This window comes from Salarias fasciatus, chromosome 4 (genome assembly GCF_902148845.1).
Source record: "Salarias fasciatus chromosome 4, fSalaFa1.1, whole genome shotgun sequence".
In the NCBI taxonomy this organism is placed as follows: Eukaryota; Metazoa; Chordata; class Actinopteri; order Blenniiformes; family Blenniidae; genus Salarias; species Salarias fasciatus.
In genome coordinates this window covers 12,586,895-12,611,432 of record NC_043748.1, presented here as the reverse complement: position 1 = coordinate 12,611,432, position 24,538 = coordinate 12,586,895, and the positions used below count along the sequence as shown (strand labels likewise).

The following is a 24,538-nucleotide window of genomic DNA, read 5'->3' as shown; positions in this document are numbered from 1 at the left end:
CCCCTGAATGCAATCTCTCACCTGAAGATAACTTGAAATGTGGATCTTGGGTGGAGATGAATTTAAAATGTAATTGCTCAAATGATATAAATTAAAATGCAATGTAATGCGAATTTGGAAATGTACATTAAATTGTATGGAAACCGGAGTACCCTGGAAAAACCACTTTCAGGCGAGAGGGCTCACTAATGCTACACTGTTGGTAAGCTAATTATACTTTACTAATCCTTGGGAATTAATTTTTTCAAATTTGCTTATCATATTTCTAGGACGCAGTAGAGTGCAGCTGCATTATACAATGGAGACAGTCACACAGTAGTAGCCTCTCGGCCACCACTGCCCCTTCATGTTTTCATATGTATAACAGTACGCATACTTTTATTTTAATCATCAAAATGGATGTTAAAACCTGATCTAATCTCCCTGTGCTCTAAAACACTTATAACCCATATATTAATTTCAGGTGGGATATTATTTTTCAGCCTATGCATTTCAGGTGAGATGGCAAAACATTATAAATGTAAGTAGAATCACATTCTTGCATCAGAAAACTTTGGTAGAAATGAAAATACAATCAAGTTTTTTGCTTAAATACAATCATAAAGATTCACAGTCCAGAAAGTGCACAAACTAAACTAATTCATTGTCTTTTGCATCTTACATAATGATAAATTCAAACTTTGCATTATACGTCAAAAAGTGCAGGTACTGTGCTGAACTCTTCATATTTGAGAGGAATAAAAGTCGAGGGTTAGTCAAAACTAACCCTCCATAAAATCATCAAATACTGCACAACTGGCCGAAGGTCAGGGTGAGAAGACAAACAGAGAGGCCGAAACACTGAGCAGAAAACTTTTTATTGTTCATTTTGCTGCAGAGGTGAACAGATCAAGAAACTGGAGAGGGATTCACAACAAGTGAAAACTGCTATTAATATATAATACTGGAAGTTAAATTTAATTAAAAAAATAAACACAAAAGTAAAGATTTCATTTTGTAGCTATCCCACACACAAAAAGTGACAATCAGATAGCAAATCATTGAATTCATTTATCAGCTTGAAACACTGCCAAATATTGTCAAATATAAATTACAGTACAAATGAGTAAATATTGTTTTATATCACACTGGTCTGTTTGCTTGGTGCCTGTGAGGCGCTTTACATATTCGTCTCAGAGCAGTGTCATAATGGTGAAAGAACAGAAACGTGTGTTTAGGACACTGAGTAAATAAGTACTTATTTGTTCCAGTAGATTTCATAGGACTTCTTCTCAGAGTAGGAGGCCTCTGTAGTCCCTGTGCCGCATCTCACTTTCTCCTTCACCACCTTCACCACCAGACCGCCGGCCAGCGCGATGCCCGCCACTGCCTTGCCGATCTCAGCCACCACGCCCATGACGCGTGTTGTTGCCGCCACGGTCCCCCAGGGGTCTGCCGCGGCCCTGGAGGCTACGGGAGCCATGCTGGAGGCTGATAACCCACACAGGCCACTGGCGGCGGGGCCGGCGGCCACGGGGGCGCTCGCGGCGGCCTCTTGAGCTAAAGCTGCGGCACACTGCGGCAGCCCAGAGGCCGCTGAAGCCGTGGAAGCAGAGGCGACAGCAGCTGCTGCTGTTTCAGCTCCACTGAGAGCTGGAGTGCTGAGCGCCGCCCCCTCCAGAGCTGCGCCCAGAGCAGCTCCAGCTCCCAGGGTGCATCCCACCCCCGCCGACAGCCCCACAGCAGAAGCCCCGATGAGACTGACCTGGCTCAGAGCCTCCATTGCGCCTTCCCTGGGACCGGGGGACTCGGCACCCACCACGGCTCCCACAGAGCCACCCAGAACTCCGCCCGTCGCCGCCCCCAGGGCCACGGCGGTTTTCGATGAGGCTGCAGCCACCAAGGCGCCCACGGCTTTCCCCACGCCCGTGCCTCCTGCCGCGGACATCCCTGCTAACTGACTTGCGGCGAGGCCTACGGAGTTCCCCATGAGAGACGCCCCGGCCGCGGCCGCCAGAGGAGCCGCCGCTCCGAACACCGCGCCGACCGCCATGCCCGTCGCACCGGCAGCCACCAGGATCTTGACTCTGTCCAGCACCTTGGCGGAGAGCGCCGCCTCCCTCCTCAGGCGGGACAAGGACAAGCGGAGCGCCTGCCTCCTGCTGACGGCCCTGCCGGACCCCCGGCGGCGACCTCTGACCTGCTCCCTCAGCAGGCTGAAGGGACTGCTTCGGCTCTCGTCCGTCCACCTCTCCACCCTCAACTCCTCGTCGCTCCCTCTGTCCATCTCTCTCCGCCGGAGCTTCAGCCCTCCTCCTTCCTCCCTGCTGCCCGCCGCGTCAGCCTCCAGGTCACACTTCCTTCGTTTCGCATGTTTCTCAGTCGCCTCCTGCTCCTCGCCCTCCGCCTGCCCTCGCTCCCTCAGCATCCTCTGCTGCTCCTCCCTAATGGCAGCCTCTGCCTCCACAAACATGGTGTTTGTATAAAAGCCCCCGTCGTTCCGCTGCACCGTCGCATCCACCTTCGTGATGAGCTCTTCAACCTGAGCCCTGTTGCTGTGGTCTTTGTTGTTGAGAACATGGTACCGTCCTCCACACCTGTCGATCAGAGCGTGAAGCCCAGCAGGCGCAGTCTCTCTCAGGTATTCTTCGATCCGCATGCCCTCCAGTTCGTCGCCCCGAGTGAAGAGGACCACCGTGTGCAGACGGACGGCGTCCTCTCCGAATACCCTGGCCAGCTCGCCGACGGCCTCGTTCTCATTCTCCGTGTATCGTCCCAAAGGCACCACGAGGAGGAAGGCGTGCGGGCCGGGGGCAGAGAGCGAGACGCACTTGGCGATCTCCGCGTGGATCTGCTCCACGCTGAGGTGGGTGTCGCCGAAACCCGGCATGTCGACCACCGTGAGCCTCCTCACCCTCCTCCGCGCGGCGGTCCGGCCCTCCTCCCCCGCGTCTTCGTCCTCAGAGAGCTCAGCGCTCCCCATCTCGCAGATCTTGGTGACAGATCGGGCGCTGATCTGTGACAGGAACTGCCTGCAGCCCAAGATGGTGTTTCCAGACGCGCTCTTGCCAGATCCGGTCTTTCCAATCAGCACCAGCCTGAGTTCCTCGCTCCATCTGGTTACAGACTCATCTTTCTTCTCACCCTCCATATCGGCTGCCTCCTCTTTCGCTCCCTTGTCATCCAAGGGAAAATCTGCAACAGAAAATATTTTTAAATATCTTTCATCACTGAAGCATTTCTACAAGAAAGCAGAAAAACAGTGATGGGCTTAAAGCAGAATTCACTGTTTGATGGCAAAAAGAAGAGAAATCCTTTAGATGTGAGATCTAACAAGCCTCGGAAACTCAAAACTACAAATTGGTTTTTCATGGAAAAAGATGGAACTTGTAAAATTACTTAATTATCTCAATTCAGCTGTTATGTGGTTACATTATTTGACTTTGCTTTTTTTTTGCTTCCTTTTTGCAATTGCTTTTTGTCATAATGCCACTTTATGTGTTTGTTTACAAGCAACTGTGACCAAAAAGACACAAATTATCCCTTTGTGTGTGTTTAAATGTGTCATAGTCTTGTATACTTGTATATTTCTATGTAATTATGGTAGAATTGTGTTTAACTTAGGCTGTTCTCCTATATATTATATAATTTCTGGCCCAAGTGTGGCTGATTGGTGTGTGTGATGGGGTTATATTCCACTCTTTAAACCTTTAGTGGCACCTTGCTGCAATTTTGTGACTGAAAAATATGACTACAATAAGATTTATTATGTAGTAAAGGGGCTAGTTGTTACAGATAGTTACTCAGGAAAGTTGCTGTGCATCAGGTTAACTTCAGTTTGTCTCATTTCTGCATCCACTGCTGTGTGATTTTAGACATGAGCTGAGCTGAACTGGTGAAAAACAGCCATAATAACCTTAATTTCTAGAATTTCAAAAAAAGACGCCAAGAAATGTGTTTTAAAAAAGAATCTTCCGGGTCGGTTTTGGCCCGCGGGCCTTATAATTGACAACCCTGATCTAAAGGTTGTTATTAACAGGTCATAAGGGGGATTGTGGAGTTCATTGTCTCCTTTTTGTTATTGTACGTATATGTATGTTCGTTTGCGTGCATTTGCTGTATATTTCAGTGCATGCACTTCCTTTTTGGTCTCTTTCTCTCAGTATTTCAGGAAGCTTCTCTATAGACTCCCCATAACAAACAAGAGGACTCAGATCTGTGCTCCAGGCAGAAGTATGATGCATTCCACGTAAAACATCGACACTCAACTTTAATATCACCCCTGAAATTAAACGTCGATCTCTGTGGGAATCAGATTTTGACCTTTATCCTGCTGCGTAGCTTAACTTTTAGCGGCTATCGGCTGTTAGCATCCCGTCGTTAGCATGTTGCTAACGATCAAAACATTGAAACACATCCTACCCGGATCCACGTTCAAAGACATCTCCTTGCTCTCTTTCTTCAGACATCCATCTTCTCCAGAAGTCGGGAGACGTGGCTCGCAGGTGTAGAAAACACTCCGGGTTTTAGTCGTGAAAGTGTTTGGCTGCTGTCTGCCTGCCCTCTGTCGGTTGATCTATTCGTGGCTGCTGCTCGCCAGGGGCGCGTGGAGGAGGTGGGGGTCAACGGGGGGGGGGGGGGGGGGGGGGGGGGGGGGGGGGGGGGTCCCTGATCAAGATCCTTCCACAGCTCACTAACAACTGACAGAAAGACTTTAAACTGGCAATTCAAATACATTTTACCGCTACAGCCCCAATAAGCAACATTGTCATCTCAATTTTTAATTTCACAAGTTGAAACATATCTTACATGGTAATTTGCAATGATGATTTAACATCAACGAAGGTTCAGGTTAAAATTAATGTGTCAAGGTTTTTTAACAATAAAGCAGCAACTGACTTATAGGTTTTCATATGGTCCTTAATGGCCCTTTTATGATAGGGAACATTAGATTGTTTATGTTTATGTTATGTTTAGAACCGTGCTGTAGGACATTCTTCCAATAAATATACTATTTATTAGTCATTTTGATTATTTTACATCCATTTATAGAAATTTCTTCCTTCGATTATTTTCTGTTCTAAGTTTTCTCCGTATACGCATTGAGAGTGCCACACAGATGAATACATACATGCAGAACTTTCTTTTTTTACATATCAGTCACTTTATTTTATCAGATGTTAACAAAATGGCTTGTTCATTCTGCAGCAATGATACTTTTTTCTCTGAATATACATATATTTTTATAACAGTCATAATACTATTTCAAAATTACATCAATCTTAATTCCATAGATCTAAACCAATAAAGTATTTTCGTTTCCAGCAATGTGACATAAAGAAAAAAAAAACACAAATAAAACGGTGAGGGGACACATACTATATTTGGTTCACATAATCAAATCATTTTCAATAGTAAAGAGTCATTAAGGCCAAAACAAACAGCAGGGTAAAAAAGAATGACGGGTTTTGAAGAGACAGATAAAAATAACACGACCTTTCCAAATGGCAGTAAAATAATTAATGGAAAAGAAACAAAAGAAAATCCTCCCAGTATAACATCCATTCGGTAAAGAAAATACAAAAAAAAAACGTTTAACTTCAAGCACCAGTGTGAATGTAATTTGTGAGTACAGAAACACCGTCGGGTCAGAAAAAATAAAAACGGTAATAATAACAATAAGTGCCATAAGCAAATAATGCTTAATTAACCAGAGACGGGCCACATTTTAATGAGGTCAAATCCATATCAGGCAACGACACGTGTATGAAGCGAGATCTCGACCAGAGACAGAACAACAGAGGGCTTGAAGGAGACTGATCAGACTGAAATCAATTATTCTTCCAAAGCTGAGTTATCAAAAAATGGGTTTTCCCCTTAAATTATTTTCCAGAGACATTGTTTACCTGCTATACAACGCTAGTATTTCCAATTATAAATGACTGTTGGCGAACAGCGGCTCGTTCCTTCAGCGGAGCGAGGCGGACCTCCGCTCGCGTTGAGGCCTCCTCTCTCGCCGTCAACAGAGCGCCTGGCTGTCCTTCCTCTGATGGCAGCGTTCACTTCCTCCACTGTCAACAGAGTCTATGAGCCAAGCCACCCCATGTGGACAGTGTGCGTTTCTCCTCCTTCTTCTTCGTCGTCTTCTTCTCTGCTCTGAGGGTGCGGGCGCTATAGCTCACTGTGGGAGCGGGAGATGCGAGGGCCTTTCCGGATTTCTTTCCTCTTCTCCTCCTTCCTCCTCCTCTTCTCCTCCTCCCGCAGGATCTTCTGGAACGCCTCGGCCGTGTGGAGCACCTACAGCAGGGAGGAGGGGTTTTAAAAATCGTTCTTCAAATATGTGGCAGGCGGATGAAGCCGAGATCGCTATGTGTTGCTATTTTTGAAGGTGAACCTGGTGAGTGTGTGGCGTTTGGGAGGCGGACGGTTACCAGGTAACCAGGTAGAAGGAGTGAATATCAATGGACAATGCAGGAAGTCGCATGAAGACAGAGTCGTGTGTGCGGGCAACATGTGTGCATTTTACTCACGTCGTCTCTCTCCGTGCCGTACGGGTTGATAAAATCGGGGGATTTCTTGGTTATTCTCAGCTCCTGTGACATCTGAGAAATGAGCAGAGCAGGAACGATGACGGAGGGAGAGAGACGCAGATGAAACTCTCCCAGCTCACTACTCTGCTCAAACTTCAGAGTTGCACATGGTTCTGACCATGTGTTGAAAAGGGGGAATGGTTCAACAGACTACGTCACTGTGGTCCACTAAGGGATTCTCAGAAGTCACGGAACAGCATTGTAAAAAATGTTTGGTGTGCTGCTCACAGTGCAGGCCAGGTCGAGCCTGTGGAGAGCACTGCTCATCCTCCACCAGACTTTCCTTTTGATAACTGATCCCTGCGGAGGGGAAGAAATATTGCTTGGTGGTGGTTGACATGTTCACCAAATGGATGGATGTGCTGCAGTTAGAACTGGCATGTTGCACTCCACACAGCATCCAGTTTATGGAGGGATGTTCAATCAGCTCCTGATAGGATGTTAAATGTCTTATTTGTTTGTTTGTTTGCTTATTTGTGTGTTTGTTTGCTAGTTTGTAACTGACTGGCACGTCTCAAGCATGATATGACTAACACTTCACTTAAACTAACAGAAAAAATCCACTAACTCTAAAACAGACTCACAGTTTTTCGAACAGGTGACAGAGATCCTCAGCAGCGCCGAGATCGCAAAGTGGCTTGTGGCCGGCCACTAGGCGGCAATGCCATATGGCCGTTCTGTTGTGCCAGATATGTAACATTAAAAAAAGACTATCGAACGGGGAAGTCTCTAAATTATAATTTACACAGTGCTTCTCTGGCAATACATGTACATTTTATCTTCATATTTTCCACTCGGTTTGTGGATGTGATCTGTAGTTTTTTGTTTAAATGCGCAATCTGTCTATTTTGTCTTCTAAAATGCCGCTCCGCTGGTTGTTAGGCTGTTCCTAAGGACTCTGAACTCTGACCCGGAAGTACCTCACGGACTGATTTTTTTTTTAACGGAGCGAGTTTTTGCTCTTAAACTAATTATATTTGTCTACAAATACGCTTCTGTGCATTATATAACAAGTTGTTTAATTTTAAGGTGTATTCATCTTCATACAGTACATACATTTGCTGAAACAAGTTTGTTTCCGTTCGATAGTCTTTTTTTAATGTTACATATTGGGGCTTCTGATCTGTTTGAGAAACTATTTTTGTGATTTTTGTTATGTTTTGAACGTCTACCTGAGGTCATTATTCAATGCAGAGAATTGTATTTTTGCTCAAACTTCTTGGAGCAACGCCCTCTGTCAAAAAAAAACAAAAAAAAAAAAAAACAAAAACACTCGTTCAGTCCGTGATTCTCCGTGATATTATTTACATGACCAATATGAGACACTTGATTTTAAAATATAGTTCTTGGTCATAATTTGGATCATGAATTAATATTTGGATCATAAATTAATGAGCTATGTGGTTGTTTCAATTGGGACGTGTGGTAAGGTGGAAGTAACGAGGAGCACGCAGACCACTGTAAGGGTAAATACACATTTATTTAATCAGAAATAAACAACATTTAAGAGATAATGTTGTAATCACTTCCAGATGATTGCAGAACCTCTTGGTTTCCATGGTGATCAAGACGCGCAGTGCAGTGTTGGAGAGGCTCCAGCTGTTTTCTCTGGTGGCAGATCATGTTGGAGCTATGCTCTAAAAAAAATAAAATAAAAATCCCCCCCAAAACAGGTGTGTTAGAACTGTTTTAATATAATACTATTCATAATATACAGTAATTTATAAAAATACAAGTACAAGTACATGTCTTGCCATTACACAGAAATAGAACATTGTAAAACTGAAAGGCAATGCAACAAACACGAAATCCCATGTAGCAAAAATGAAATGCGCTATGGCAAATATGGCACGCCATATGGCGAGGCGGTGATGCCATGTGGCAAATATGGCACGCCATATGGCCAGCCGGTGATGCCATATGGCAAATATGGCACGCCATATGGCCAGCCGGTGATGCCATATGGCAAATATGGCACGCCATACGGCCAGCCGGTGATGCCATATGGCAAATATGGCACGCCATATGGCGAGGCGGTGATGCCATATGGCAAATATGGCACGCCATATGGCCAGCCGGTGATGGCAAATATGGCACGCCATATGGCGAGCCGGTGATGCCATATGGTAAATGTGACACGCCATGTGGCGAACCTGTAATACCATATGCACCACCCCGGTCGCGCCAGTGCCGCTGCTGCCACACCCCCCGACCTCCTTGGTCCCCGGTGCACTGCCCTACACAGCCGCCACCACCACCCCCCTCCCGGTCCCCGGTGCACTGCCCCACGCAGCTGCCGCCACACCCCCCACCACACCCCCCCACCGGTCTCCGGTGCACTGCTCTATCCACCCGGTCCGCTGCCTTATGCCAACGCCACACGGATGCTTTCAAAAGTAAAATAATGACTTATGACCCTTTTAAGAGGTAATCAACTATAATAGTTACGATATGAGACTATAAATAATGCACAGTCCATCATAAAAACATATGTAAGTCTTGCAACACACACACACACACACACACACACACACACACACACACACACCTCAGCGGCAACGGTTAGCCTAGCCACCGTAGCCTCTATAACACAGACGGTCACTTGACTTTAATTGTTAAGTCATCGGCGACCATACGTCTACAGATGTCGGTGTGAGATATAAAACATATAACGAACCTTAATCGCACTTCCACTTAATTTAAAAGCACATTGCATAATGACATTTCCTCATATGTTTACAATGTTCCAGTCGTTCTGATAATAAAGAAAAAAAAAACACGTCGCAAATACCCTGTACCGTAAAGTGAATTTGTGGTTGTCAAGACGACTGGTGTTTACACACTGCTCCCTCTAGTGGTCGTGCCATACGCCAGTGCTGGGTCCATAGATATCATATAAAAACTAGATGCCTTAAGGCGGAGTCAGCAACGTCGTTCACTGGCGGCCATCTTTGTACAGTGGACCACTCTGGGGCGCTCTGTGTAATCTAAGGGAAGGTGAGTGATTTACACTAATTAAAATACTCAACTCACTGAATTCTTGACGGATTTACAGACAGTTTGATTCATTACTAACGTTACGTTGCTATGATGCAGACTAAATTTTAATCCCACAACTTTTTTTTTAGCATGCAGTTAAATGCCTACATGTCTGACGTTTATAACAAACCAAGTCGTTTGAAAATCGATTGAAAATTGAGCAATCTATAGCTATTTCAAAGTTGACGCTCAATTGACATAAATGTGATGAGTGAGTGAGCGGCCCTGTACCAAGATGGCCGCCATGTGACGACGTTAGTCCCCATTGGGTTACAGCGCGCATGAGCCATCTAGTGTTTCTATATATATCTATGGCTGGGTCAGCCATAAGCCACTCCTGAATGGCTTGTGGCACAACAGAACGGCCATATGGCATTGCCGCCTAGTGGCCGGCCACAAGCCACTTTGGGATCTCGCTGTCTCTCGAGATCCTGGAAACCAACACCTCTGTCAATACCATCAAGGAGAGAACATATGATGAACTTGGATGATGAAAATATTGTTGAACTTTTTTTCTCTTATTTCAGAAGTTCCAGCATGTCAGAGTGAAGAAATTGGTTGATCAATTCTAACATTTTATCTGGGATATAATGTTGAATTTGGCACTAAATTATTGGATTATGCTTCAGGACTTCTTTAGGTCAAGGGTTAATTTGGTAATTTGCAATGATGATTTAACATCAACGAAGGTTCAGGTTAAAATTAATGTGTCAAGGTTTTTTAACAATAAAGCAGCAACTGACTTATAGGTTTTCATATGGTCCTTAATGGCCCTTTTATGATAGGGAACATTAGATTAATCAGTTATTTGTGTTTATGTGTTTAAAGATTTGGGTTAGTGTAAAGTCAGGGTAGGATGATCTGTCTCTGTTTCTCTTCGTCCTTTTCAGATTCTATCACTGCAGTTCAACAACTCTTTACCTCCAGTGGGGACAGACGGTCACAGGATGTAAATGGAAAGGGTTCCAGATCATCCTTTGAAGTCACAAACAAGAGGTCAACCCAGGAGGAAGCAGCTGCCACTCAACAGATACTGGAGGATGCAACTCCAAGAAGACAGAGTTTCCATGACCAACAGACCGTGAAAGAAGCCCTCCCTCGCCCTGCTGAAGGACCCCTTCATCAGCTGAAACCAGGAGATTGGGTCCTGGTAAAGGACTTCTGAAGGAAACATTGAAAGACAAGATGCTGGCGAGGCCCGTTCCGAGTCTTGTTGATATCCAACCCTGCTGTTAAGTTGATCTCCCAGCCACAGGGCAGAATAATCCCTGAGATCAACTCCCGAGTGAGGGTAGTAACATTTTCCATTCAATAATGTTGATTGAAATGTATTCGATTTAATCAAAAGGGGGAAACTGTGATGGAAATTTTTGATGTAGCTGTCTTTGTATGTGTGATGCATGTGATGGTTATCAACTTTAAGTAGACTTCCCCAGCAGACGGTCCCCTGGGCTCCTGACACCAAGCAAACCATTGGTGGGGGGGGGGGTTCCTGTTTGACCTGTGACATGTTAAACAGATGTGTGTCCCCCTGACCAGGCGTAATCTCCTCAGAGGTATCGATGGTCTGTATGCTATTCTTCTCTGATGCATCGGCAGCCACAGGGGCTGAAGTGGGTTGGACTGTTGGAGTTCCTGTTCCTTTGTCACTTCATATGTGTTCACTGTCTTCATATGTGTTATTCCTGACAGTGAATGCAGACTCTAAGACATATTAATGCAGGAGAGAGTATAAATACTAGCCTGTATCTCAGAACTGCAGAACTCACCCTGACTGAGCAGTGGTGACCTCTCTCCTGTTGCAACTAGAATAAAAGGAAACAATAAGGAACTCATCGTTGGTGCATTTGTTAATGGAATTTCCACAACAAACTTTTCATATATGAGAGGAATAAAAGTCGAGGGTTAGTCAAAACTAAACCTCAATAAAATCATCAAATGCTGCACAACCGACCAAAGGTCAGTGTGAGAAGACAAACAGAGGCAGAAATACTGTGCAGAAAACTTTTATTGTTCATTTTGCTGCAGAGGTGAACAGACCAAGAAACTGGAAATGAATACATAGCAAGTGAAAACTGTAATTTAATTTTTATTTATTTATTTATTTATTTAGTTCCTTACATGAAAGTGGACAACATAAATTGTGAATAAATGCACTCTGCATTTCTCAAATCAACACCTCCATGATTGGAAAGGAGCAGCAAGAAGAAAACAATTGTTATATTTGCCTGCCCCTACTTGAGCAAATAAAATTTAAAAATTGAAAAAGAAAAAAAAAAGTCTAATCTCACATACAAATCCTTTTCACTAACCTTCACCAACAAAACTCTGAATATAACAAAACTCAAAACTATTCGTCATCATCATCATTATTAACATTCAATTTAATTTCAAGAGCATATTGACAATTTTTCCTTTGTTTATACGTTGTCTTAAATCTATAAATATCTCTACAACCTTTTAAATCTTGTAATTGAGAATTCCATATTTTTTACACCAACAACCGAAATACACATATGTTTCATAGTGGTCCGAGCAACTTGGTGCTTAAAGTCCGAGTAAAGCAGAAATAAATTTGTGTTATGAGTTTGTTACACTGCATAAACATGTGTCATTAACCACTGAGCCAAATTTGAATGATTAAAAAAATTGCTAAGTATATAAAATAAGGTGTCAAAATCATGGAAAAACAACCACTTCTCTCTGCTGTGAAACGCTGGGGGCGTGTCAGCTAGAAGCGCTGGAGCCACGCCCACATGCGAGAGGGGAGTCGCCTCCGTGTAACTGTGACAGTGACATCTACAATGACAGAAGCTAGCGCTAACAGCCTCATCAGACGGACCCAGCCCCACCAATTTGAGCCATCAGAGCCAGAAACTGACTCTGAGTCAGATGCTGGGAGTGCTCAGCCTCGTTCCTCACAGTGTCCATCAGAATGGTCATTTATTTGTTTTAATTAAACAGTCGGACTCCCCCGGTCTGCACCAGTTCTAAGCCAGCTGTTAGGTGCCCGCACGGGCGGGGGAGCCGCGGGTCTGCAGCTGGGGAGATCCGCGGGAAGGGCCCGGCGCGTGTCCAGAGTCGCCGCCACAGACCACCGACCCAACCCCTTCCGAAACTGACCCGCCTTCCGCGGCGGCGTCAGACACCGCCCCGCGGAGGAACCCCTCGATCCCCGGGGAGGAGGCCTCCCAGACCCGGCCGCGAGTGGTGGGCCCGGGGTGAGCCGACCCCACCCGGAGATGAGGGCAACCAGCGAGGCGGGTCACACGGGTTTATTTGGCTAAAGGCATCGTTACCCTGCACACTGTGGCACCCAGGAAAGATGCATGAGTGACGTGGAGGTGACATGCCTGGTTAGCTGACTGGCTGACTGGTTAGCTAGCTGCAAACTGTCGTACGAGATGCTATCCGAGACTCGAAAGCTAGCGGGAAAACCTCAAATGCTAATGTGCTAGATGTATTTATATCGCTCAGCATCCGGGGGGCGGGTTTATGCCAATGAGGGCCCCGTTACGTAACGCAGCCCTGATTTCTGACACACCCATTAAATCCTGAACACAGAAGCGCTGAAAAAAGTCTGTGAAGTCTACCTCCAAAATTAAATCATAAATGGAGGAATGGCTTTTATATGTTGTAAAGAAATCCGTTTATGACTTATTTAAGGTGTTTAGAAGAAAATGGCTGATTTTGCTTTACTTGGACTTTAAAATCAAATCTTCTTCTATGATTGTCATCTTCTGTGGTAAACACAAACAACTTTTGCAGGTTTTTGGGTAAAACTTTATTTTTGGCTTGAAACATAATTACTAAAGTCTGAAGTTCAATAATCTCAGTAAGTTTCAATAACCCTGATTTAATAAATAAACCATTGGTATGTTCTCCAAATATAACTTTGTGAATGACTCTGATTGCTCTTTTCTGCAATAAGAACAACGGCATTATTTTGCTCGTGTATGTTCACATACAATACTGGAAGTTAAATTTAATTTAAAAAAAAAATAAATTAAAAAGTAAATATTTCATTTTGTAGCTATCCTGCACAAAAAGTGACAATCAGATAAAAAAATCACTGAATCCATTTATGAGCTTCAAACATTCCCAAATATTTTCAAATATAGTACTGTACAAATGAGTAAATATTGTTTTTTTCATCACACTGCTCTATTTGCTTGGTGCGTGTTAGGCACTTTACAGATTCATGGGAATATTAAATTCACTCTCAGAGGAGTGCAGCATCAAATTAGAGAAAGAACAGAAACGTGTCTTTAGGACAGTGAATAATAGTAAGTATTTATTTGTTCCAGTGGATTTCATAGGACTTCTTCGAAGAGTGGGAGTCCTCAGTCCCTGCGCCATATCTCATTTTCTTCTTCATCAACTTCACCACCACCACACCGGTCAGCATAGAGGTGCTCGCAGCGATCGCGTTGGTTACATTGGTCACGGTGGCACTCGCTGGAGCGCTCGCGGCAGCGGTGGCGCTCGCGGTGGCACTCGCGGCGCCGGTAGCGCTCGCTGTGGCGGTGGCGCTCGCTGTGGCGGTGGCGCTCGCTGTGGCGGTGGCGCTCGCTGTGGCGGGTGGCGCTCACTGTGACCGCTGGAGCGCTCGCGGCGGCGGCGGCACTCGCTGCGGCCACTGGGGCACTAGTGGCGGCCACTGGGGCGCTCGCGGCGGCCACTGGGGCGCTCGCGGCGGCCACTGGGGCGCTCGCGGCGGCCACTGGGGCGCTCGCGGCGGCCACTGGGGCGCTCGCGACGGCCACGGGGGCGCCTGCCGCGGCCTCTAAAGCTGCGGTACACTGTGGCAGCCCAGAGACCGCTGAAGCCGTGGAAGCAGAGGTGACAGAAGCTGTTGGTGTTCCAGCTCCACTGAGAGCTGGAGTGCTGAGCGCCGCCCCCTCCAGAGCTGCGCCCAGAGCAGCTCCAGCTCCCAGGGTGCATCCCACCCCCGCCGACAGCCCCACAGCAGAAGCCCCGATGAGACTGACCTGGCTCAGAGCCTCCATTGCGCCCTCCCTGGGACTGGGGGATTCGGTGCCCACCATGGCTCCCACAGTACCACCCACAAATCCGCCCGTCACCGCCCCCAGGGTCACGGCGGTTTTCGATGAGACTGCGGCCACCAAGGCACCCACAGCTTTCCCCGTGCCAGTGCCTCCTGCGACAAAGCCTATGCCATTTCCCACGAGAGACGCCCCGGCCGCGGCCGCCAGAGGAACCATCGCTCCAAACACCAAACCAACTGCCATGCCCGTCACACTGGCAGTCACAATGATCTTGATTCTGTCCTGCACCTTGGGTGAGAGCGCTGCCTCCCTCCTCAGGTGGGATGAGGACGAACAACCTCTGACAGACTTTCTTTGTTTTGCATGTTTCTCACTCGCCTCCTGCTCCTCGCCCTCCGCCTGCCCTCGCTCCCTCAGCATCCTCTGCTGCTCCTCCCTAATGGCAGCCTCTGCCTCCACAAACATGGTGTTTGTATAAAAGCCCCCGTCGTTCCGATGCACCATCGCATCCACCTTCGTGATGAGCTCTTCAACCTGAGCCCTGCTGCTGGGGTCTCTGTTGTTGAGAACATGGTACCTTCCTCCACACCTGTCGATCAGAGCATGAAGCCCAGCAGGTGCAGTCTCTCTCAGGTATTCTTCGATCCGCATGCCCTCCAGTTCGTCGCCCCGAGTGAAGAGGACCACCGTGTGCAGACGGACGGCGTCCTCTCCGAATACCCTGGCCAGCTCGCCGATGGCCTCGTTCTCATTCTCCGTGTATCGTCCCAAAGGCACCACGAGGAGGAAGGCGTGCGGGCCAGGGGCAGAGAGGGAGACGCATTTGGCGATCTCGGCATGAATCTGCTCCACGCGGAGGTCGGTGTCGCCGAAACCCGGCATGTCGACCACCGTGAGCCTCCTCACCCTCCTCCGCGCGGCGGTCCGGCCCTCCTCCCCCGCGTCTTCGTCCTCGGAGAGCTCAGTGCTCCCCATCTCGCAGATCTTGGTGACAGATCGGGCGCTGATCTGTGACAGGAACTGCCTGCAGCCCAAGATGGTGTTTCCAGACGCGCTCTTGCCAGATCCGGTCTTTCCAATCAGCACCAGCCTGAGTTCCTCGCTCCATCTGGTTACAGACTCATCTTTCTTCTCACCCTCCATATCGGCTGCCTCCTCTTTCGCTCCCTTGTCATCCAAGGGTAAATCTGCAACAGAAAAGGTTTTTAAATATCTTTCATCACTGAAGCATTTCTACAAGAAAGCATAAAAACAGTGATGGGCTTAAAGCGGGATTCACTGTTTGACGGGAAAAAGAAGGGAAACCCTTTAGATGTGAGATCTAACAAGGCTTGGAAACTCAAAACTACAAATGGGGTTTTCATGGAAAAAGATGGAACTTGTAAAATCACTTAATTATCTCAATTCAGCGGTTACGTATGTGGTTACACTGAGAATCTACTGTTATTTAACTTTGCTTCATTTTTACTTTCCTTTTTCAGTTTGTTTTTTTTTGTCATAATATCAATGTATGTGTTTGTTTGCAAGCAACTGTTATGGAATTTTGTTGAAAACAATATTTGTCTTTTTAGACCAAGCATAGCTAATAATCCCTTTGTGTGTGTGTGTGTGTGTGTGTGTGTGTGTGCGCGCGCGCGTGTGCGTGAGCGTTCTCGTATTTCTATCCTTGTTGGGGCCAAATGTCCCCACAAGGATAGCAAAACGTGGAACGACGTGCCTTGTGGGGACCTTTTTCCGGTCCTAAGTAGGAGAAACAGTGTTTTCTTGACCATGTTGTTGTTACTGAATAAAGTAAAAGTGCAAAAACATTTCTTTAGGGTTAGGCTTTATTGTGGTATGGGTTAGGGTTAGGGTAAGGGTCAGGGTTAGGGGCTAGACATGAATGGGAGTCAATGGAAGGTCCCCACAAGGATAGAAATACGAGACTGAGCGTGTGTGTGTGTGTGTGTGTGTGTGGTAGTATGTTGTGTTTTGTGTATATTTCTATGTAATTATGGAAGAATTGTGTTTAACTATGGTTCTTCTAATTCACTGACTTCCCAACCCACAAAAAAGAACATTTTTTTGGACTTAATCTGCTGCGCTGGCCTCACTCCCTCCAACTGCACTGCCAATGAACTCCCTGTCACTGATCACTTCCTCTTTACCTTCAGTGTCACACTCTCCCTCTCCATCATCAAGCCCCCCCGTCTCATTTCTTTCCGGAATATAAAGGACATTAACCCTGACAGTCTCTCCACCAGGCTTGACTCCATCTCTATCCCGGACTCCCTCTCCAGCCCTGAAGAACTGGTCACCCTCTATAACAGGGGTGGGGAATCCTGGTCCTGGAGGGCCGCAAACCTGCATGTTTTCCATGTCTCCTTGCTTCAACACACCTGAATCGAATCAAGATTCCTGGCCAAGTCCAGCAGAAAGCCAGATAACGAGCCTCATTGCAATCAGCTGTGTTGAAGCAGGGAGACATGGAAAACATGCAGGGCTGCGGCCCTCCAGGACCAGGGTTCCCCACCCCTGCTCTATAACAATAGCCTACAGGACATTCTCAACTCTCTCGCCCCAGTCAAAACCTGTCAGGTCTCTTTCTCCTCCTCTGCCCCCTGGTACACCCCTGAGCTCCGAGAGATGAAAGCCAGGGGTCATCAACTCAAGCGTCTCCATAAAAAATCTGGTCTCACAATCCATAAGGACATGTACAATAACTATCTTCTTCTTTACAAGGACTCCATAACTCAAGCCAAATCCAGCTATTACTCTGGCCTCATCATCGCCAACAACGGAAACTCAAAAACACTCTTCTCTCCGTTTAATAAAATCACACAAACATCAAACTCCTTCCCACCCCATCTGTATTCCACTGACTCCTGTAACTCCATAATGCAGTTTTTCAATCAAAAAAACAACAATATCCACCAGAATCTATGCTTGACCAGACCATCTCCCTCCCCACCACACCCTCTCCTGCACTCTCACTATTTTTCCAGTTTTCATCTCCCCACTCCTTCCGAAATTGCTGATATCATCCAAAAATCAAAGCCCTCTACCTGCCAGCTTGATCCCCTCCCCACATCCCTGGTCAAATCCTGCCTCCCCTCTCTCCTCCCTCTCATATGCACCATCATCCATTTCTCACTTTCCTCTGGTATTGTTCCCTCTTCATTTAAAACAGCATCTGTGACCCCCATACTAAAGAAACCTGGTTCAGATCCCAACAGCTTTAATAACCTCCGCCCCATTTCTCACTTACCTTTCATTTCGAAAATTCTGGAAAAAGTAGTCGCCAGCCAACTCCACTCTCACCTTACACACTAAAAAATGTTGAGTTATTTTGGTAACCCAATTTATGTGTTGCTTGTGTTGAGTTAAACTTTTGGGTTATTTTTATAAAGAGTAACCCATTTTCTGGGTTAATGGGCTATTGTTTTAACACAATTTCTGGGTTTTCAAGGTTATGCACCATTTTTGGGTTGTTTTTCAGAGGATAACTCATTTTTGGGTTAGGAGCCTGTTTTTTTTTTTTTTTTGGTTTTGTTTAGTTTTGGGTTTTTTTTTGTCTTTCACGTCCAGTTATGGGATTTTCTGTAATGTTTGAGAATGCTTTGTGTTTTTATTTCCAGTAAAGTTACCCAATTTCTGTCAAATGTTTGACAGTTTTGTTTTGTAAAATAAATACATTTTCTTGTAAAAAATGTTCTCATTTTTTGCTTTTATTGATTTTAAGTATATTTTTAATAAAGGAATAAAAATAATTCTGATAAGTAGTTGGGAAGTAGGACGAACCAGAACTAAATGTATTTATTAGTGCTATTGTCAGGGTGACAGTAGCTCAGTTGGTAGAGCAGGCTGTATTATAACCGGAAGGTTGGTGGTTCGATTCCCGCTCCCGCAGGTGTGAAACTGTTGTTGTGTCCTTGGGCAAGACACTTCACCCACCTTGCCTAAGTGTGAGAGTGAATGGTTGGTTGGAGGGGCCGCTGGCACAGACTGACAGATTTGCTTCTGTCAGTCTGCCCCAGGGCAGCAGTGGCTCCAGAAAAGCGCTATATAAAACCAATGCATTTTTATTACAATTATTTTAACTTAAATTTAAGTTTAAATTTAACTTTAATTGCGCAACCCAATAGTTGGGTGAGGAATAACCCAACACTGTAGTTGGCATAACCAAACTTTTGGGTTAAAAAAATTCAACCCAATAGTTGGGTAAGCAATAACCCAACATTGTAGTTGGCATAACCCAACTTTTGGGTTGAATGATTCAACCCAAAAGTTTAGTTCCTAGTCGGACGTGTTTCACGGACGGAACAGTCGCGCAGTAGCACGACAAAATCGCCACAAGTTGGCTTCTCTTAATGGCTGTGTTCGAAACCGCATACTGTCTACTACATCCTTACATACTCATACTATCCATCCTGCATCCTGCTAACTCAGTCCATCAAACAGTATGCGATGCGTTTACACTACAGCACACTACATAATAACCCACAATGCATTGCACTTCTTCCATGAGCAGAAATCGATCTGCTAAAGCTGATTTCACTTTAGCTCTAAACTCGTCAAATGTATAACTTCATCGAGATTTTTTTTAAATTAGGCGACAAAGTGGTGGTTTAGAGCCCGAGTGTGTCGTTTATTTGTCCGAATACCAGCCGTTCATGATTTTGTTCGGACGAATTCGGCGAAATTCAAGCCAGCCGCAGTGAGCAACGCACTTCCGGTTATTTTCACCAAAATAAACCACCCCTTTCCCTTTCTCATGCAAAAAAACCTCAGTGATAAATCTGTGCTTTTTCTTGGAAAACAAGAAGCCATTCTTTCAGCAATATATCTCGCTTAACATCGCCGTTTGGACCGGTGTCCCGTTAACGGACCACTTATTATGACAATTATGATGCTTTACCGACTGAGAGTTTTTCGGCTCTTCAACAAAGATCGGCTCGCCGTCTTCGGTACATCATGGTCGCTTTTAGCATGGACTTGTTCTCAGATGTAAGTGGGTTTTTTTTTTTTTTTTTTTTTTTTTAACTATTTTTAATCATTGTCAATCCAATCAGAAATTTCTTGTAATATGACATACCTACGAGCACAAACAATGGAGGGAAGATTAAATCTATAACCATACTCAGCTTGCTAAATGTACATCATGAAGAAACAGTCATTGTGAACTGAATAAAGTTTATTCAAATGTCCGTCGCATTGCATCTTGGGCAATTTCAGTATGAGTAGTGAACACACGATGTATACTCAACATTTCTGGCGAATGCAGTATGCATCCGGGAATTTCTCGCATACTCAAAATCGCATACTGCCAGTGTAAACACACTGCATACTCAATAAGTTAGTATGAGTAGTAGGTAAGTATGCGGTTTCGAACACAGCCCATAACCTGATCAGAGCTTCGTCTGTAAGTGATTTCACCCTATGTTGGACTGTTCGTTTTCTTTGTTATGCATCTCTGCATGTCCGTCATTGTGTTGTTTTATTGCTGAGTTACCTTAGGGTGACGACCAGTGCAGTACTGTATCTATCCAGCAGAGGGCTTCAGTACTACATCTTAAATTGATGATAGGGTTTGTTTACATCTGTTTACTGATATTTATATATGGTGTTCTTATTGTTGTTGGTGATTGATTTCACCTGTGGCGGAGGTCTGCGCTCTCTGACTGCCAAATTCTAGTTATTATTATTATTACCTCTGCCAAGGAGGTTATGTAATCACGTCGGTTTGTTGGTTTGTTGGTTGGTTTGTTAGCAACATTACGGAAAAAGTAATGGACGAATTGCAATGAAACTTTATGGAAAGGTGGGTCTTGGGCTAACTTAGAATCCAATACATTTTGGTGATGACCCGGATCACTGTCTGGATCCAGGAATTTTTTAAAGGATTCTTTTCATTGAGAAATAGGGCAGTCTTTCACAAAGTTGGGCAGGCCTGCCAACAGGGGGGGACAAACGGCTCAGTTGTCCCGGGCCCAGGGTTGGGGGGGGGGGGGGGGGGGGGGGTGCCAGAATTAAAGGTGGGGGGGCCCATCCAGCACCCCACTCATGGCTCCCGACGCAGCATGCAGGCACCGCACCGCTCCGCACTAGGCCGCACCGCTCCGCGTCTCTCCACCGCCTGGTCCAACACCGCTTGCAGGCACCGTGCCGGGCACCGTGCCGGGCACCGTGCCGAGCACCGCACGCGGTCAGACAGTCGGGACTGGGCCCAGCTAACATTAAGTTGTCGCGGGCCCAGGCAAAGCTGTGCTCCGCACACCGCAGCGCTCCGCTCCGATCACACCCGGATACCAGGATCCAGAACAGACAAAAATAGGGGGATTCCGGAGTGTGAAGCAACACACTGAGTCACTGTGAAGCAACACACTGAGACATAAACATGCAACAAACAGCTTTCTCCCATACATTGTTTGTGTTGGGGCGAAATAAAATGTTTTTTATTATATGTAGTGTTCTTATTGTTGTTGGTGACTGATTTGAGCTGTGGTGGAGGTCTGCGATCTCTGAGTGCCAAATTCTAGTTATTACAAGGGCGTACCCAAAAGAAACCGGAATTCGGTCATAAAATACTAATAGTAATGAGTTTCGACTTTTGGTCGTCAGATGTCCTACAGGTAGCACGTGGCTGAGTGATAAGCGCTCTTGCCTCACAGCAAGAAGGTCCCGGGTTCAATCCCCGGACCGTGCGGGCCTTTCTGTGTGGAGTTTGCATGTTCCTCCGTGTCTGGATGGGTTTCCTCCGGGGTCTCCGGTTTCCCCCATCAACCGATAACATGCACCATAGGTCAATCCTCCAGTCAGGTGATCTGACCATTAGCCTGGCTCTCCATTAAACATTAAATTTTTCTTTGTTTTTGGGAAAACAGCAGCAGAAACACTCACCTTGTTGCAGCAAGCCGACAAGGATGATGCTCTGGGGAAGACTCAGGTCTGTGAGTGGTTTGGGCGCTTTAAGAAGGGCCAGATGTCCATTGAGGATCAGCCCACATCAGGACGACCCTCCACCTCCCGCACAGCCGAAATTGTAGGGGAAATTGAAGCGACTGCGATCGCAGATCGACACCGGGGCATTGGAGAGGTGGCTGATATGACGGGGGTCTCCTGGGGTCCCTGCCGGAGGATCATAAGCCAGGATTCGGGGCCGTGCCACGTCTCTGCCAAAATAGCACGCACACGGCCCTGCGCGCCACCCAGTTTCTGACGGAGAATGGGATGATTGTCCTCCCCGATCTGAATTATTTGCCGGCGTATTTGCCCCGTGTGATTTTTTTCTTGTTCCCCAAGTTGAAGAAGCAGCTGAAGGGACAGCGGTTTGCAGATGAAAAGGAGGTGCCAAAAAAACCACAGCAGGTTCTTGAAGGCACAATTACGCACGGGTTTGGCGATGCATTGGTGAAGTGGGAAACACGGCTGGAGCATTGCATTAATGCGAATGAAGATTATTTTGAAGGCGACAGAGGTGTTTTATTTTGAAATGTAAGAAAAAGTTACAACCAAATTCCGGTTTCTTTTGGGTACCCCCTCTTATACAATTTCTGGCCCAAGTTTGGCTGGTTCATGAGTGTGATGGAATTATATTCCATTCTTTAAACCTTTAGTGGCAGCTTGCTGCAGTTTTGTGACTGAAAATTATGACTAAAATAGATTTATTAATTAGTACACAGGTTACTTGTTTTCAACACAACAGATAATTAGTTACTCAGGAAAGTTGCTGTGCATTACTTTAACTTCAGTTTGTCTCATTTCTGCATCCACTGCTTTGTAGTTGTGTGCTGAACTGGACAGATGAAATACCGCAATAACAATCTTTATGTTCAAGTTTTTCTTTGTTGTGGCACAAAGTATAAGTGTTGAAAATTTCTAGAATTCCCCCCCCCCAAAAAAAATCATCGCTAAAAATGGCTACATGTAAACATAAAGTCAATTTTAAAGAAAGGTTCTAGTGTGAAATACATTGAAATGTTCATAAAACTGTTACATGATGCATGTTTTTATAAACTCACCCTGATAGAACAGATTTTGAGGTCTTTTACGCCGATATCTCGGCAGACATTATTGACAGACAAGGGGCAGGCATTATAAGTTCCACTTCTTTCAGTTTCTTGTCATTTCTTATAAAAAATGAAAAATTGGAGTGTTGAAATTTCAGGGTTAAACATTCCCGAGTTAATTTCAACTCTCAAAGTGTAATTATAACATATTCTGATTTGAACAGCTTTAAGTGTCAGAGTTATTTGATAGAGTTGATCAACGCTGAGTTAGTTTAACTCTGCAGAGATGTTACTTAGCCCCGCCCTTGCATTTCACTTCTTCTGGTTGGAGGGAAGTGACAATTCACATAGGCTGCTGGCCTTTAAGGGGCGGCAGTGTTTCAGTGGGGAGAGCAGTCGTCGAAGTGTCCTTGGGGAAGACACTGAACCCTGAATTGCCCCCACTGTTGTATGTCGCTTTGGACAAAAGTGTCTGCTAAGTAAAATTGTAAACGAGTCAAACTAACACTACATAAATAGTGAAAAAAAAAACTCAGAGCAGTGTTATTTGTCAAATCTCTCAGTGTTACTTTAACACTGTTTTATAAGTTAAAGGATGAACTCTGGCATAGTGTGAAATGTTTAACTATTTTGAAAGTGTTATTTTAACTCTGGAGAGTATGGAGCTATATAAACCCTGAAAAAGTGTTAAAATCAACTCTGTGAGAGTTAATTCAACACTGGTCTTTTTGCTGTGTGGAGTTCATTGTCTCCTATTTATTAATGTACATATACAGTATGTATGTTCGTTTTTGTGTATTTGTTATATACTTGAGTATATTAATCTAAGAGAAGAGACCAAAAACGAAAGTAAATTTACTTTCGTTTTTGGTCTCTTTTTCTCAGTCTTTCAGGGAGTTCTCTCCATAAGAAACAAGAGGACTCGGATCTGTGCACCAGGCAGATATATGATGCATTTCACAAAACATCGACACTAAATTTTATTAATACCCTGAAATTAAACGTCAATAGTTGCGGAAATCAGATTTTGACCTTTATCCTCCTGCGTACCTTAACTTTTAGCAGCTTTTATCATCCTGTCATTCGCACGTTGCTAACGATCAAAATATTAAACATATCCTACCCGGATCCACGTTTAAAGACATTTCCCTGCTGTCTTTCTTCATATTTTATCTTCTTTAGGTTCGCAGGTGTACAAAACACTTCGGGTTTCAGTTGCGGAAGTGGCTGCTGTCTGCCTGCCCCCTGTCGGTTGATCTATATATGTCTGCTGCTCGCCAGGGGCGCGTGGAGGAGGTGGGGGCATAGATATCATATAAAAACTAGATGCCTTAAGGCGGAGTCAGCAACGTCGTTCACTGGCGGCCATCTTAGGACAGTGGACCACTCTGGGGCGCTCTGTGTAATCTAAGGGAAGGTGAGTGATTTACACTAATTAAAATACTCAACTCACTGAATTCTTCATGGATTTACAGACAGTTTGATTCATTACTTACGTTACGTTGCTATGATGCAGACTAAATTTTAATATCACAACTTTTCTTTTTGCATGCAGTTAAATGCCTACATGTCTGACGTTTATAACAAACCAAGTCTTTTGAAAATCGATTGAAAATTGAGCAATCTATAGCTATTTCAAAGTTGACGCTCAATTGACATTAATGTGATGAGTGAGTGAGCTTCCCTGTACCAAGATGGCCGCCATGTGACGACGTTAGTCCCCATTGGGTTACAGCGCGCATGAGCCATCTAGTGTTTCTATATATATCTATGGGTGGGGGTCCCTGGGTGGGGGTCCCTGGGGGGGGGGGCTACAGCCCCAATAGCAACACTGTCATCTAATTATTAATTTCGCAAGTTGAAACATAACTTACATGAACCTAATCTAAAATTTAAAACACGAGTTTTACTGTTTGATTTCAATTATGGAAAC

At 45.2% G+C, this 24,538-nt stretch overlaps 1 protein-coding gene across 1 annotated transcript; it reads right to left on the bottom strand.

Moving 5' to 3' along the window:
* Nucleotides 1–838: 838 nt before the first annotated feature.
* On the bottom strand, nt 839–23,867 carry LOC115386794 (uncharacterized). The gene is made up of 7 exons (XM_030089258.1): nt 23,729–23,867; nt 13,961–15,804; nt 6,510–6,581; nt 6,162–6,276; nt 5,923–6,050; nt 4,402–4,555; nt 839–3,174 (listed from the first exon to the last, which is right to left on the bottom strand). Exons 1-7 carry the CDS (start codon nt 23,769–23,771, stop codon nt 1,238–1,240), a joined length of 4,293 nt encoding a protein of 1,430 aa, XP_029945118.1. The 5' UTR covers nt 23,772–23,867; the 3' UTR covers nt 839–1,237.
* Nucleotides 23,868–24,538: the final 671 nt, after the last annotated feature.

Coding starts and splice junctions, on each gene's coding strand:
- LOC115386794 (XM_030089258.1), bottom strand. CDS start 23,771: ATGAAGAAAGACAGCAGGGAAATGTCTTTAAACGTGGATCCGG. Junction 6,277..6,509: donor ACGGCACGGAGAGAGACGAC/GTGAGTAAAATG, acceptor TCCCTGCTGTAG/GTGCTCCACACGGCCGAGGC. Junction 4,556..5,922: donor CGAGCCGCTGTTCGCCAACA/GTCATTTATAAT, acceptor AGCCACGAATAG/ATCAACCGACAGAGGGCAGG.